The following is a 14,182-nucleotide window of genomic DNA, read 5'->3' on the forward strand; positions in this document are numbered from 1 at the left end:
CAAACACTGCTTAAAACCCTGCTTTCAAACAGCACTTTTATTTTTTTTAAATGAATTCCTATAACAATTGGGGTTATTTAGTTAAACGCTGGCTCTACAGAGCCTCAGTAAAACCACCAGCTACTCAAGAATGACAACACCTTTGGCTGTGCCCGGTATAGATGGGTTTATTTCTCCAACACCTTTAACTTTACAACAGCAGCTTCATTTGCCTGAAGTGGCAGCACAACCTGGATTCCCATGGGAGAATGTGCTGGAGAGCTGAATGCCCAAAGCGATGTTCCTACAGAACTCGCACATCTCAACTACTCAATTGTCACTGAAACTTATATTGCATTACGACAGCAGCCAAGGGTTTGAGACTGACCCATTGCTGGTGGTTAATACAAACAGCGATTAAACACTTAACCTGTACTGACACAGCAAGGACTGACAAAGCACTCGGTACCACGTCTACTTTTGTCCTTTTCATATGTCTTGCAAAAAAATCCCCAAAACATCGGAGTACAATTCCCACTTTCCAGACTGAACAGCCACTTATGAAACACGGTTCACACAAGCTCAGAATACAAACTGTTTCTGTCAAGTTCTAACTTGCCAAAGAATTGCAATTAAACTTCTAAAACTAGGAGCAGCTCCACAATTCCCCTGCCAGCCTTACTTTTATCCTTCCAGGCACTCCCTGATAGTCGTTTCTTGGGTCCAAACACTTGGTGTTACTAGAGAACTGGGGAGCTCTGCATGTTGCCAAAATCCTCTTCGGTATCGCTAGCTGTTGCTAGACTATGGAAGGGGTGACCGATGGCATCGTTCTCCTTACAAGAAACTGCTCCAAAAAACAGGGAATGAAACTGGAAAATGCAATATTTATAGAAGTAAGACACTGCATGTGACACAGAGTTTGGGAGTTAATTTTATTTCTGAAGCCTTTGCTGCTCTAAAAGCACGCTTTAAAATAGTTACCAGTTTCCAGTGTTCCCTAGTAAAATACACCTGCAGTCTGTGGTATTTCCAACATTACAGTTAAGCACAGTAGTGGCACTTTTGCCAGCGATGCTGCTGTGAAGGCCACCTCCACTGAAACACCACATGGAGAACTGAATGCAAACATGCAATGACCCCCCTACTACAGGCAATGTGCAGCCTAACACCAGCCAAGGCTTTGCACTGTAAATAAAACTTGAATCCTTACCTTCTGATGATGAGACTCCGTTGCCTCTCCTTCCAGCACTGTGTGGTCATCGGCCGTGGCTGGTCCTTCTCTGCCTGCCATCACTGGCTTTGGGACTCCGGGGATGCTTTTAATCTCTCGTTTTGCCAGAGGACTCACAGGTTGTGCTGACTCCATGTTTGGTGCATTTTCATACCGCTGTGGCTTTTTGGAAGCAACTGCTTCTGCATTGTTGTCTTTATCCATGGAGATTTTTTCTGACTTATCCATACAGCTCTTGGAGCTGGGTTGGAGAGAGTAGGTCAAGTTAGTGACTGGCTTTTACGTGGCTTTGTTAGAATATCTTTATTTTCTGTTAATGAACGAAAAGTGTTAAGACTTTGGGAAAGATTCACAAAACGTTTCTTCTTGTCCCCTCCTGCTGCAAGAGAACCCCATGGAGAAAAAGGAAAGCAAAAGCATCCTGAGATATTCCGAAACTTGTTTAGTTCGCCACTTCCCTATGAACAAAGACTACAGGATCTGTCCAGTGCTTACCAATACCCTGCAAGAACAAGCACATCACTTCCTTTCCATCTCAAATCTGACTTGGCTGGAAAATATTAAACTTATATTTTCATCCACCTAAGGCTGCCTTCCTCCCTGCCCACCCCTCCAGCCCACCATTACCTTTCCTGCTGCTGTGAAAAGCACGGAGGCTGCTGGGAAGCTCTCTCCTTTTCAATCTCAGACAAGGTAGCCAAAATAAAGCTGGCTTCCAGCACCATGTCTTCGATGCTGAAAGCAATTGGTCTAAAGACAAATAGTCAAAGACTTAAAACTATGCACGCTGTAACACATAATGTGGAGGGAAACACAAACTCATGCAGTTCTATTATGTAAAGGTTAAAAAGTGCCTCCTCTAAAAATCCAAATGATTTGCTGCTGAAGAGTATGAGCTGGCTCCCTGTTATGGCTTTAAATGTGCCAAAGAGCAAATGTTATTCAGTATCAGACAAGTCATCACTTTAAATATGTAACTGTTAAATTTATATTTTAAACAGAAAATGGATTGTTTCTTTAGAGTGCTAAATAAAACCATCGCATGCGTTGGACTGGGAACCTGACGTGTCCAGGTAACTTACAGGTACTTATTAGCACGACTGGCTTTATAATGCCAGTGCCCACATTAAGCACTTCATGCATAACAACAAACTACTTAACCCTGTGTTGCAGATTAGAAATACAGCGTTTAGTACAAAGTGAACACCTATTTCATTGTTAGTTAAAATACTCATTGCTGCCGACAAAAATCGCCTGTAGAGCTGTAACTGCAGTAACTCTGGTCAGGTCTGTTCCAAAACGTACTTCCCAGATATGTCAAAATGGATGGAGACGGGAACACTGGTAGCTTCTGAAAATGCTAGTAGTCCCTGAAAAGAAGAGGTGGGTAGTTTAGCACTGTTTTAAAACCAGAAGATTAATATAAGACTATCATTTTATGCCAGCTGTTGTTCACAGGCAAAAAGTGGGTAAAAGTCTACTGCTTCTGGAATAGGTTTCCTGCCTTCCCTGCCTGGAGCCGTGCCAAAGCAGCTTCTGCATGTGGAACTTGTGTGCCCATTCTGCTTTCTCCAGTACAGTCACAGCACATCTGCCCAGCACTGAAGTGATGGTTTTGTTGTTTTAAAAACATTTTGCTTGCCTTTCAAAGGCCACTGTGAGGGACTCTAGTGTCCTGAAGATCCTGGGTTTTAAAGCTAATCCTCAAGCAGCTGGTAAAACACTGCTGCTGGTCAGGAGGCCTGGTGGAACACTTCCAGGGCCGTTCACCAGGGACCATTCCACATTGTCCTGATCAAGCCAGGCAAATTAATGGGAAATCTTCTATTGTCAAGATAAATTCTTACTTTACCCTCAGTTCTTTGAGGCAGAATGTCACTTCAGAATCTACTCCAACTTGAAAGTAGTCAAATTCCTCAGGACTTAGTTGTATTTCAGTAAGCATTGTCTTTGAAAAATCTGTTTAAAATAACAAGAAAGTCAAAGACTCAAAGAAGTGAAGTTTGAACTCAACACAACAGTGATTATAACCCTAAGGTTTTTACATTGGTATTGTTCAAACAAATAATTGTACTTTTATAGCGACTAATAACTATTTAGCTTATCTAAATTTATTTCATAAGTAAAATAACGCCCTCAATTTATTTACAGTATAATATGGAGATTTAAATGTCTTTTAACTGAACCTATCTTATCTTCCACGCTGTGATCTATCCTGGTACCTGCTGTCATTCTTGAAGATTTGCTTTGTTAACAGGCATTCATTACAAATAGTATTACCAGCTGCTTATTGTTACACTGATGGGAAGACCAAAATGCAGCCTGACTTCAACAGATTAATCATAATTGCTGACAATCATCAGAGGACAATGAAGGTGGACTTGGGTTCTTTGTTTTAAATTACAATCTTTTCCTGAGACATAAGTGGCAACAGGAAAAGGGCGCCTCAGTTTCGGGTATTCAGTTGCTGCTTGTTATCATTAGATTAGTCCCTAGTCATTATTAGGTGTGTGAAAAGAAAGTCAGAGGGTACATCCAGGATGCAGGACAGCGTCAGAGGCATTCAGAAAAATCTACAGCAGCTTGAACTGTACACACCTATCCAGTCCTCTCCCAAACCAGGCTGCTAACAAAGTATTGCCAGCTGTTCTCACCTTTCCTTTCTCTGCTCAAGTTTTTTTCTCTCAGCTTTCATCAAGGCCCCACGACAGGTTCAAGTATGCTTGTAAACTTGTATACTTAAAACTGCAGAAACGTGTGCTTGTAACACACCTGCCTGCTCCGCAAGGCAGAGCTACCACAGGCAAATGAAAACAAGTCTAGGCAGAAGGTGCAATTTCTTTCTTTAAAAACTAAACCTGAATGTGGACAAACCCAAACCATCGCCAGATGCTACATTCGAAGGACACGTTTCATTTCAGTGCATACAGAACATTTGCTGCAGGCAGTATATTGCATCACACGCTACACAACAAGAACAATGCTTGTAATTCCTCTGTTTTCTCCCTGACTGTTTGGGTTTTTTGGTATCTCATTGAATTCTTACCTACAATATTTTCCCCTTTCTTTCTTACAAGAACCCTTTAAGTGTGTGGTTCTGAATTAACAAAAACTTGTCATTCAAAATGTACTCTTTCCAGTGTCTTTTTATTTTCAGTCATTTCCTCCCTGCTTCACAGCAGTTTTCACGACTTAATTCTTCTTGCTCTTCGCTGCTTTAGCTGTTCTCAGCACAATCCCCACCTCTACACTCTAGGCAGTCATCTTTTTCTAGGTCATTATCCTCAGCTTTGGTCATAAGCAGGTATGAAAAGCATCCCTTTATTATATCATATACAAGAACCTATATTTCATAAACACAATTATATCTTTAAGATTAGTTTGAGTCATACGCCAAGAATCTGGATTGTTCCCCATCTCAGATGGGGATCTGGAAATGGCAGAGCCTAGCACAACAGGATCAGGCCACTGCATTGCCCTTATACTAAAATATACTCGGTAATGATATCAATTCTGTAATGATGGTATTCAGATTTAAAGAGTTCTTTTTAAAGCACTGAATTATCTCCTTTTTCCTGTCTGTTGCCATGCTTCTGCTCTTACAGCACAGTAATTACCTCTGTTCAAGCCCACAGAAAGTGGCAGAATTTATTTCAATTGGCTGCTCAGTCTGATACCTGCCACCAATTCCAGAAAATGTTATAAAAACCCATACTTGCTTAGATATATGAAAACCAGAGGGTGGCAGCAGGACTTAAAATCTCTCTATGTATGTTCCTTTTCTTAAAAATCTCATTCAGGCATAAAATGCATTCTGTGTTTATGCTGCAACAGTTATTATTCCTTTAGTTCACCTATTTTGCAGTCCGGATATTGTTTCATATTTTGTGTTTCCTTACCAGTGTCTTCCTCAGTGTAACTCTTAAAACAAACTTTCATTGGAGTAACTGATAAGGTTACTTCCTCTTGACTGGTGGGAAAGTGAATCATGATATCAGCCAGCAGCCTATAAAATTTAGTTCAACATTAAAATAATTGTACATGCCACAAATTCCTACCCAGCATTTGTTACTCATGTTAGAAATTAAAATTGTTACTTGGCAGTAGTGTTTGAAAAACTGCCTTTTAAATGGGAACATACGAAATCTAAAAATACAACTAGTAATTATGAAAGCAAATTTGTTTGTATTTAATGCCCACGTTTGCTGCCAAATCAGTCTTGCATAAACACACATTTATAGCTGCTTTCTCTGTATGTGTATGTATCACGATTTTGAGCAAAACCCGGCATCCTGTACTTTTGATTCAAAAACATGCAGTTTCAAAAGCAGCACAATCTTTTTATAAACACAGGATATAGTATTGATACAGAAATATCTGTACACCTTTAATGCTTAATGGTCAATTATTGTGGCAAGAGCTCCTGTGCACAAGAAACTTTTAACAAAAATACTGTCAGGAAAAGCAGAGTCAGACTGTTCCGTGCCTTTGTGTGCAATGACAAGCTAAATCTCGGATTTATTCAGGAGCTGCTCATCAAAGCAGAACTTTGCTTTATTGCATTAAAAATCTGTACTTTGCCACTGGATTCTTCACCTATAAAATTAAAGCACTACTTTGTCACACGTGGAAGTTACCCAAGAGTGTTAATTCCAATTACACATTGCACAAATCTCAAGTTTGGACTGAGTAGGATTAATGGCAAAATGATCCAAATTTCTTAAGCTGTAAACCAACCACTAGGATACAGGATTTAGGAATTTTGACTGTGCCCTAATTAGATTTTCATGAGGTTAATGCCTACTACTGCCTCCTGGATGAATTTTTTCTTCCCCCCGCCCCAGAAAAGATATGTTTGTATTCATTACCTGGAGTGGACTTTAAGTATGTTTGGACACAAGTGCTTTGCAAAAACTGCCTGCAGTGGATCACACTCTTGAAAAGTCAGATTATATGTTTTAACAACACCTAAGCAAAAAGGATATGAACAAAATCAATGCTGGTCTGTAATTTTCAATGTTTTTCCAGTATTAATTGTTCTTATAGGGAATCTCAATAGACAAAGTAACAAAGTGACTCAACTCGGCTACATGGAAATGACTCACCCACAAACAGAAAACTGAATTAACCTGACATCTACGACTTCCTTCTCCCTACTGCGATGCCCCTTTAGCATATGAGTTTTTAAGAATCCACAAGAAATAAGCGAACAGCAGAAAGTGCAACAAACACAGGGCGAAACAAGGCTTTAATATTTAACTGGTATTAGAATATAAATGGTGGTGGAATACAAAGGGCAAACCCTACAGATCTCTATTTCTATATAAGCATACGTGATGTTCTGCTGGACTGAGGATGTCAGATCTGCTACCGTGTTGAGGAACCGCAAGTATTAGAAGTGGAAAGACACAATAAATCCTCTAGTTTGAACATCTGCCAGAACCGGATTTCCGTCCCCTTCCTTAACACGTGTTCTTTCAGAATTTACTCCAGCCTAGTTCTTAATGTTGTAAGCAGTAGACTGACAATGTTTAGCACCCATAACTATTGAACAGGAGGTTTGTCAGATAAAGCCTGTTACAACTTCATTTTAAGAAGGTGCTGCACATGATAAATAGGAATTATGATGTGAATAGACAGCAGGTATTTGGTATAATATTCCATAAATATCATTAAGTTTAAAATTACACAAACTATTATGTTGCCCTGCTGCTTTAAACTGCTTCTGTTTCTGTAAAGTCACTTTATGTGCAACCTACCATGTTTGCAGAGGAGCTGAAAAGTTATATGATGATCATTAGTATTTGTATAAATGGTGCATTTCTCTACGTTCCTCTCCAGCATATTTACAGATCTAAACACAGGGAGAACGGACTGTAAAACAAAAAAAGAAAAAAATTAGTGCAGCAGTTACTCACCGAGCAATTTTGTAATGTTATTTCTGAAGTTCCACATCTATGTACCTCTGTGAGCTTCCCCCTGCAATTTCATTTGGAACTCGGGCTCATTTGCTGCTTACAAAGCTGTGCAAAATGATCCATTAAAACCTACCTTAATTATCAATTTACATGGGTGGGATAACTGTTTTTCCTTCTGACGTGGCTGAGAGACAGCTGTCCAGCAGTAATGTTGGAAAAACATGGAAGAGAAGAAGACATGTGCATATGCTGACCTCGAAGAATTCACTGATCTTAAGGCAAGCTGAAAACATAAGAAAAATCATTTATTAACTCAAAACTACTTCATATTGAACTTTTAACAGAAAAGCCATTTCTGTGCTTCCGTACAATACCCAAGCCACAAAACCTTTACACGTGTACATCTAAAAATAAATACAGATGCATCATGCATACAATCATGTTCAAACTTACCACCTTCACAGATCAGATATCAGTGATAAAATACAGGCACAGAAATCCAAACTATGGACATACAGATGTTTAAGTGGCCCTGAAGTGAGAGTTCTCTGAAGACATAAAACTCAGATTGTGTTTGGGGTATGTGAAGGACTGGAGTTTATTCTAACCTGCACACCCATCCACACAATAAGGACAAATGAGCAAAGACATTATTAGCACCTCAAAATTTCTTCAGCTATGCAAAGAAATTATCTCTGCTAATTATTTTCCAGCTTCCCAGTGAGTTAAGAGGAGTTAATCACTTTTAACTAAGAAACCTCTAGAGAAAACTGTTAATTCTGCTGGAAATGGTGGTTGATTAATCAGGAGCAAATTAGGGGATGCATTCTTCCTGTTGAGTCATACCAGTACAAAAACATGTTGTTTAGAGGCAGCTTCTGATATGGTACAAAATATAAACCCTTTGACCCATGACAATAGAACCCAAAGCCTTAGTATTAATCTAGATGTCCTGGACAAGCTTCAGCTTGGGTAAAAAAAATCAAAGAATACTGGGGGTAGAACATGAATAAATCTTCCATGATGTACTCTGCATAATTACAATTACAGAAAACATGGCATTTGTCCATGTTAAAAGTGGAATAGGCTACAAGAGAATGTACCTCAGATTGAAGGGTACCAGTAGGAAAACAACACAGTATTCAACAAAGTAAATACCACGCTTCCAATAAAGGTTTTTTAAAATTACAATCAATCAAATTCACTTACACCTTTTTCTATGGGGTCAAACCAAAATTCATCACTAATGCGTGCTATTGCATGTATTGCTCTTCCAAACACTAGCAGGAAAAGAAAACAGTACAAGATGGGTTCTAAGTTAAAAAACAGTTGCATTGCATTTTCTCCACAATAATTTAGAGGAAACATTACTAATTTCCTACACGTTTCAAAGAAAACCAATGGCATGGTAGAAAATATTACTCTTTTTTTGATAGCACAAACACCTTAGTGTTTTCAAAAGCTGCGGTGAGGCACACCTCAAATGCCCCTCTGGTGTGCCCTGATATCACCACAAATTAATTCAATTATCAGCTGAAACACCACTGAAGCTGGAAATTACATTTCGTAGATGGCAACGCCTTTCAGCAAGTGAGCAGCAGTTGGATAAGAAACACCAAAAATGCCACCAGTGGGTCTCAGAATTTGCCCTGTGCTCCCTGGCGCTGGCAGAGCAGCGTTTTGCACAGGATGCTGCACACACAGGGGGTGATTTGGACCTCTGGAAGCAGAACAGCGTGAGCAGGGAAGCTCCCAGCTCAGCAGTGTCTTCTCCATTGTTCTTCCATGGCTTCTACCATAGATTCTTCCACCTGGAAGCACCACAAACCCTACTCTCTAACCTCAGAGAATCATAGAATCACCAGGTTGGAAAAGACCCACTGCATCGAGTCCAACCATTCCCATCAATCACTAAAATATGTCCCTCAGCACCTCGTCCACCCATCCTTTAAACCCCTCCAGGGAAGGTGACTCAACCCCCTCCCTGGGCAGCCTCTGCCAGGGACCAATGACCCTTTCTGTGAAAAATTTTTTCCTGCTGTCCAGCCTGCACCTCCCCTGGAGGAGCTTGAGGCCATTCCCTCTCGCCCTGTCCCTTAGGAGAAGAGCCCAGCTCCCTCCTCTCCACAACCTCCTTTCAGGTAGTTAAGAGAGAGCAATGAGACCCCACAGAAGTGGTTTTCTCCTCCTGGGACTGAGGAAGGGGCAGCCCCTCAGCTCTACTGGGGCTCCCAGTGGTTCCAAAGCCCCACTGAGACCGCCTAGTAGCCCCCCGAGGGCAGCGAAGCCCTTGGCGCCCCCCGAGCTGAGGCGGCCCCGCTCTGGGGTGCCCGTTTGTGCCGCGTTCACCGCCGTGGCCCAGGCTGCAGCCCCGCGAGGCCGGCGGCTACCTCTGAGGGGGCCGCCCCCCATCACACACTTCATGGCGGCGCTCCCACCCCTCACGCAGCACCAAAAAGCGCGGGAAACGCCCCCTGGCGCGCGCGGCGGCGAAACGCGTTTCGGGCTAAGCTGTCCCTTCGCAGGCGCCGTAGCGCGGGGGCGGCGCCGCTCAGCGACCCGGACGTGCTGGTCTTTGAGAGGGCGGCTGGGTAGAAACGCGTTTGGCGCTAGGCTGTCCCTTCGCAGGCGCCGTAGCGGGCGGCGGCCTGGCTTCCGGGAGGAGCCGCAGCGGCGGGGGCTTGGAGCGCGGCGCCGGGCAGGATGGTGAGCGGGGGGCCCCGCGGCCCCGGGAGCCGCTGCCCTCACCCTGCGCCCCCGGGGCGCCTCCCAGCCGGGCGGGGGCCGGGCTCGCTCGCCGTGGGGCCGGGGCCGCCGCGCTGAGTGGGCCGGGGGTGCGGGGAGGGGCCCTGCCGGCCGGGGCGCGGCGGGAGCCGGCTTCAGCGTGGTTGTTTTTAACGCTTCTTTCATAACATCAGCAACTCATTAATTTATTATTTGCCCGTTCGTTTGGCTAAGTTTTTTTTGGTTTTTTTTTCTTTTCTGTTGCTTTCTTTTATTTAACATTGATCATGTTTCACCCTGTTTTTCATTCCCCCCTGTCTGCAATCAACTTCTCCATCCCAATCAGGCTGGGCACAGAGTAAGTTCCCTCCTCTTGGCTGTTGCTAACACCGGCGGTGACGGTACCGGGCTCGGTAGCGGCGGCACGGATGCCAGACACGGGTTTGGGGCCAGATATTGTAACCTCTCCGCTACTCTTTTATGTTGCAGGCACCTGTGATTATTAAACACGCTTCTTAATTTGAGTTAACGTAGCTTGCCGAGCTCTTCTTTAGTTCAAGTGAGCTCCAATATGATTTTGGGGGAAAATATGGGGCCTGTCGGTTCGTCAGCAAGGGGAACGGGCTTTGCTGAGTGCACGAGCTCTGCTGACCGCGGTGGGGTTGTGTGTTCCAAGTGGCAGCGTAGTTTTGGTAAATACAGAACTAGTATTGCATGTCTAAGCCCCTTAAGCTTCAGTAAGAGAATCTGTTGCCACTTTAATAACCAAAATCACTCGTTATCTATTTTTTACTTGCATTCAGGTGTATCATCCCTAGGCTGGTGCTAGTAAGGGAATTTTTCACTGCGAACTCTTGAAGCTCGTTAAAAACGTTTCTTTTTTTCCCCCTGTTCTGGGCTACATTGGTTAAAACCCTCTTGTATTGCTTTGCTGATACCTTCAGCCAATATGTTCACTTTAGCGATAGCACTGAGCCATTCTTAAGCTAAAAAAGCCAAGCCTTAAAATCAAACAAAAACTCTGCCTTTTTTGATGACTTTTCAGCATGTAGGTAGCTGCATGGCCCCAAAATTTAAAAAGCACATATTAAAAATGGTAGTTTTATCTGTATCGCTGGGCTGTGTCTCTTACAAACACACTGATAGCTGTTGTTTTAGGAACTGCTGCTCTTTAATGGAGCAGTTGTGGTTAGAAGATGATCGCACTCTTAACGTGGAGCGGTTCATCGGGATGACTGTCTCCAGATCCAGTGTTTTTACAGGGCAGTGCCGTAACACCTTGTGCTTTAAAGAGCTTTTCATGTCCTTTTTTGCATAATTAATTTATTGCTTTATTGCTTGCATTAATTATTTCTTTATTTGCATATTTAAAGCCTGCGATATTAAACTATGGTCCTAATGTAATCCTTAATTTTGACGCCCCCATTAAATTTGTATTCTCCTTGCATCTGTTGCACTAGAACTATGAATATACAGAACTGGGAACAGCACCGCTGTGTGCAGTGGTGCAGCTTACCTCGTGCTGTGCCCTGGGCTTTGGGTTTGGGTTTAACCCTGTTGTTCAGTGGTTCCTACCACAGGGACTCTGAACCAGTTCCCTGTTCTGATCAGCTCTTAGCACACGTTTGTTTTGCTACCTGTTTGTTTTGGATAAGAAAGAAAATGGAAGGTAATTAAAGTAGAAAGAACCTTGGATGAAGTTTTAAAGGGAAGTAGGCTTAGTTTAAGCCAGATCTCTGCTGAGAATATATCCTATAGAGATATCCTATGGTATTTTTTAATTTTGATATTTAAGGAGGCAAAAAAAAGTGGGATAGTTTATGGCAACTCCCAAATTTCTGTAAAATACATAAGAGCAGTGACACACTTCTGTTATACCTTTCAATTGCATTCAGCTACAACAATTAGTCAGTTGTATGGCCTGTTGTAAGCCCCCCTCTGGGTAACACTTTGCATTAGCAAGGGCCCTTGTTTTCCCTCAGCGTAGCAATATTCCATCACCACCTCATCCTTATTTTAGTAGCTTTTATATCAAGGTGCAAAGTTATGAAACAGAATAAGACATTACAATGCTTTCTGTTTGCCAATGGATCTTGTCTTAATAAGCATCCATAACGATCTTTTCTTTCCTGCTGCGACACCTGATAAGCTGGTGTTAGTATTAGGAGATCTTCACATTCCACATCGATGCAACAGCCTCCCAGCCAAGTTCAAAAAACTGCTGGTTCCAGGGAAGATCCAACACATCCTCTGCACAGGAAACCTCTGCACCAAGGATACTTATGACTACCTCAAGACCCTGGCTGGGGATGTTCACGTTGTCAGAGGGGACTTCGATGAGGTAGTGTCCTGTCTTGACAATGACTGGTTTTGTGCACCTTTTACATAAAGACAACGTTTGTGTTATTTGTAATTTGGGTAAAAGTGGGCAAACTGAGGTTTTGTCATGCAAAGAGCATATGGAAAGAAAACTGGGTGAGAGTTGGAGTTAAAATTGATCGCGTGAATGGGCACAAGTTCTCCTTTGCCGTCAGAATGAATAAAAGTAATTTGCATACCGGGCTGTGCATGGGACTCCAGCAACCAGGGCCTGCTGTTGTTGGATCTCTGAAGCTCTTTGCATCCTACTGCATTTCCCACAGTGTTCACAAAAGCAGCTTTGTGGCTCTTGAGGTGTACCGGAAGGGCCAATTACACAGAATATTTCAATTGGCTTCCCCCTCTCTATGCATAGAGATTTTGAAGTATAAATCTGTACATCTAATCTATGTGGTTTTGGTTATTTTTTAGAACCTGAATTACCCTGAACAGAAAGTCGTAACTGTTGGACAGTTCAAAATCGGGCTGATTCATGGTCATCAGGTTATTCCTTGGGGTGATATGGCCAGCCTGGCACTGCTACAGAGGCAGTTTGATGTGGACATCCTAATTTCAGGACATACACACAAATTTGAGGCGTTTGAACACGAAAACAAGTTCTATATCAATCCAGGATCAGCTACAGGAGCCTATCATGCCTTAGAGAAGTAAGTGAAGCATGGGATGTACCTGTGGGGGGTTCATCTTGATAACAAAACTGAACTACAAAACTCATTCTGAAGGCTAATGTTTATATTCTACATGTCGGGGAGAGGAAGGTTTGGTGGTACTTGTTAAGTCTTGACTGAAACAATGAGAATGAAATACTTAAAGCTTCACATCTGAAGTACTGTGCTTACAAAATGCACATTCATTTTTCTTGGATTGATTTCTGTTCTGGTAACTAGTGATGAAACATTGCTAAGGTGACTGTATCTGCCCAATTAAGATATATTTTTTTCCTCTCTTTCCAGCAACATCATTCCTTCATTTGTGCTGATGGATATCCAGGCTTCTACAGTAGTTACATATGTCTATCAGCTAATTGGAGATGATGTCAAAGTAGAAAGAATTGAGTACAAAAAGTCTTAAAAATGTATTTGCTTGTCTGGTATTTCTACCATCTCATTCTGAACTGCAAGTTACTCCGAGACTTGATTGCTAGTTTACAGTACTGCACTTACTCGCTAACAACTTAACAATGTAGCTTATTGGTTTAACTTTAAACAACATTGTGTTTGCTTTTCTCTGTATGAATTGATTTGTAAAATATTCCATTTAAATAACTGTTTAAATACTGTTCCTTAATGTTGTAATAAACTCCACTTCATAGAAAAATGAAACTTTATGAACTGCTGTTGGAAAAAAATGCAACAGTTGTAGTTGTTCTTAAAATGCCTGATGCTCTGGCTTGGTGACTTTCTGCTGAAGGATACATGTAAAGGGCTTGAACAACAAGATCGAGGGCTGTAGAATTGTGTTACGTTTGCTTCAGAATCTTGTTGCTATTTAATTTTCTCAATTTAACATTCCCAGTTCAGTTAAAAGAACAAAGTGGATTGATGGATTCTGAAAATACTACAGCTAACTCCTAATTCACTGGAGAAAGCTTAACTTTAGTCTTGTTATAATCAAAGCAGTTTTGAATAGCACTATGCTTTAACCAGTGACGGTCTCAACTGTGTGAACTTCCCTGGTGGATGTTGGCCTTTGTAATGAGGACTTTTTCAGTGCGGTACCTGTGCAAAAAGCTTAGTCATGAAGGTTTAAAGTAAATTAATGGGTTTGCATCAGCAAGAACCCTCGCTGCTGTGTTAAAAGCTGACGATAAAGTAACTTATGTCTGTTCAAAATAAACCTGCTTTACCCTGGAAAAAGACCACATTTCACCCTTGGTATTTCAGGGGCCTCTGGCTAACTGCTGCTTCATGGAGCGAAATGCATGCCTCTTGCTTTATCCTAGTGCAGC

General features: G+C 42.0%; 2 protein-coding genes across 2 annotated transcripts; one reads left to right on the plus strand and one right to left on the minus strand.

The window, feature by feature from the left end:
• Positions 1–39: 39 nt before the first annotated feature.
• Positions 40–9,602, minus strand: RAD9B (RAD9 checkpoint clamp component B). Its single transcript, XM_069871129.1, has 11 exons — positions 9,522–9,602; positions 8,341–8,411; positions 7,265–7,414; positions 6,973–7,087; positions 6,082–6,181; positions 5,113–5,219; positions 3,066–3,172; positions 2,519–2,583; positions 1,841–1,963; positions 1,193–1,454; positions 40–851 (listed from the first exon to the last, which is right to left on the minus strand). Exons 1-11 carry the CDS (start codon positions 9,553–9,555, stop codon positions 720–722), a joined length of 1,266 nt encoding a protein of 421 aa, XP_069727230.1. The 5' UTR covers positions 9,556–9,602; the 3' UTR covers positions 40–719.
• A 121-nt stretch (positions 9,603–9,723) lies between these two features.
• Positions 9,724–14,090, plus strand: VPS29 (VPS29 retromer complex component). Its single transcript, XM_069871326.1, has 4 exons — positions 9,724–9,837; positions 12,005–12,196; positions 12,646–12,881; positions 13,188–14,090. Exons 1-4 carry the CDS (start codon positions 9,835–9,837, stop codon positions 13,303–13,305), a joined length of 549 nt encoding a protein of 182 aa, XP_069727427.1. The 5' UTR covers positions 9,724–9,834; the 3' UTR covers positions 13,306–14,090.
• The last annotated feature ends 92 nt before the right edge of the window (positions 14,091–14,182 follow it).

This window comes from Phaenicophaeus curvirostris, chromosome 17 (assembly GCF_032191515.1).
Source record: "Phaenicophaeus curvirostris isolate KB17595 chromosome 17, BPBGC_Pcur_1.0, whole genome shotgun sequence".
NCBI lineage: Eukaryota > Metazoa > Chordata > Aves > Cuculiformes > Cuculidae > Phaenicophaeus > Phaenicophaeus curvirostris.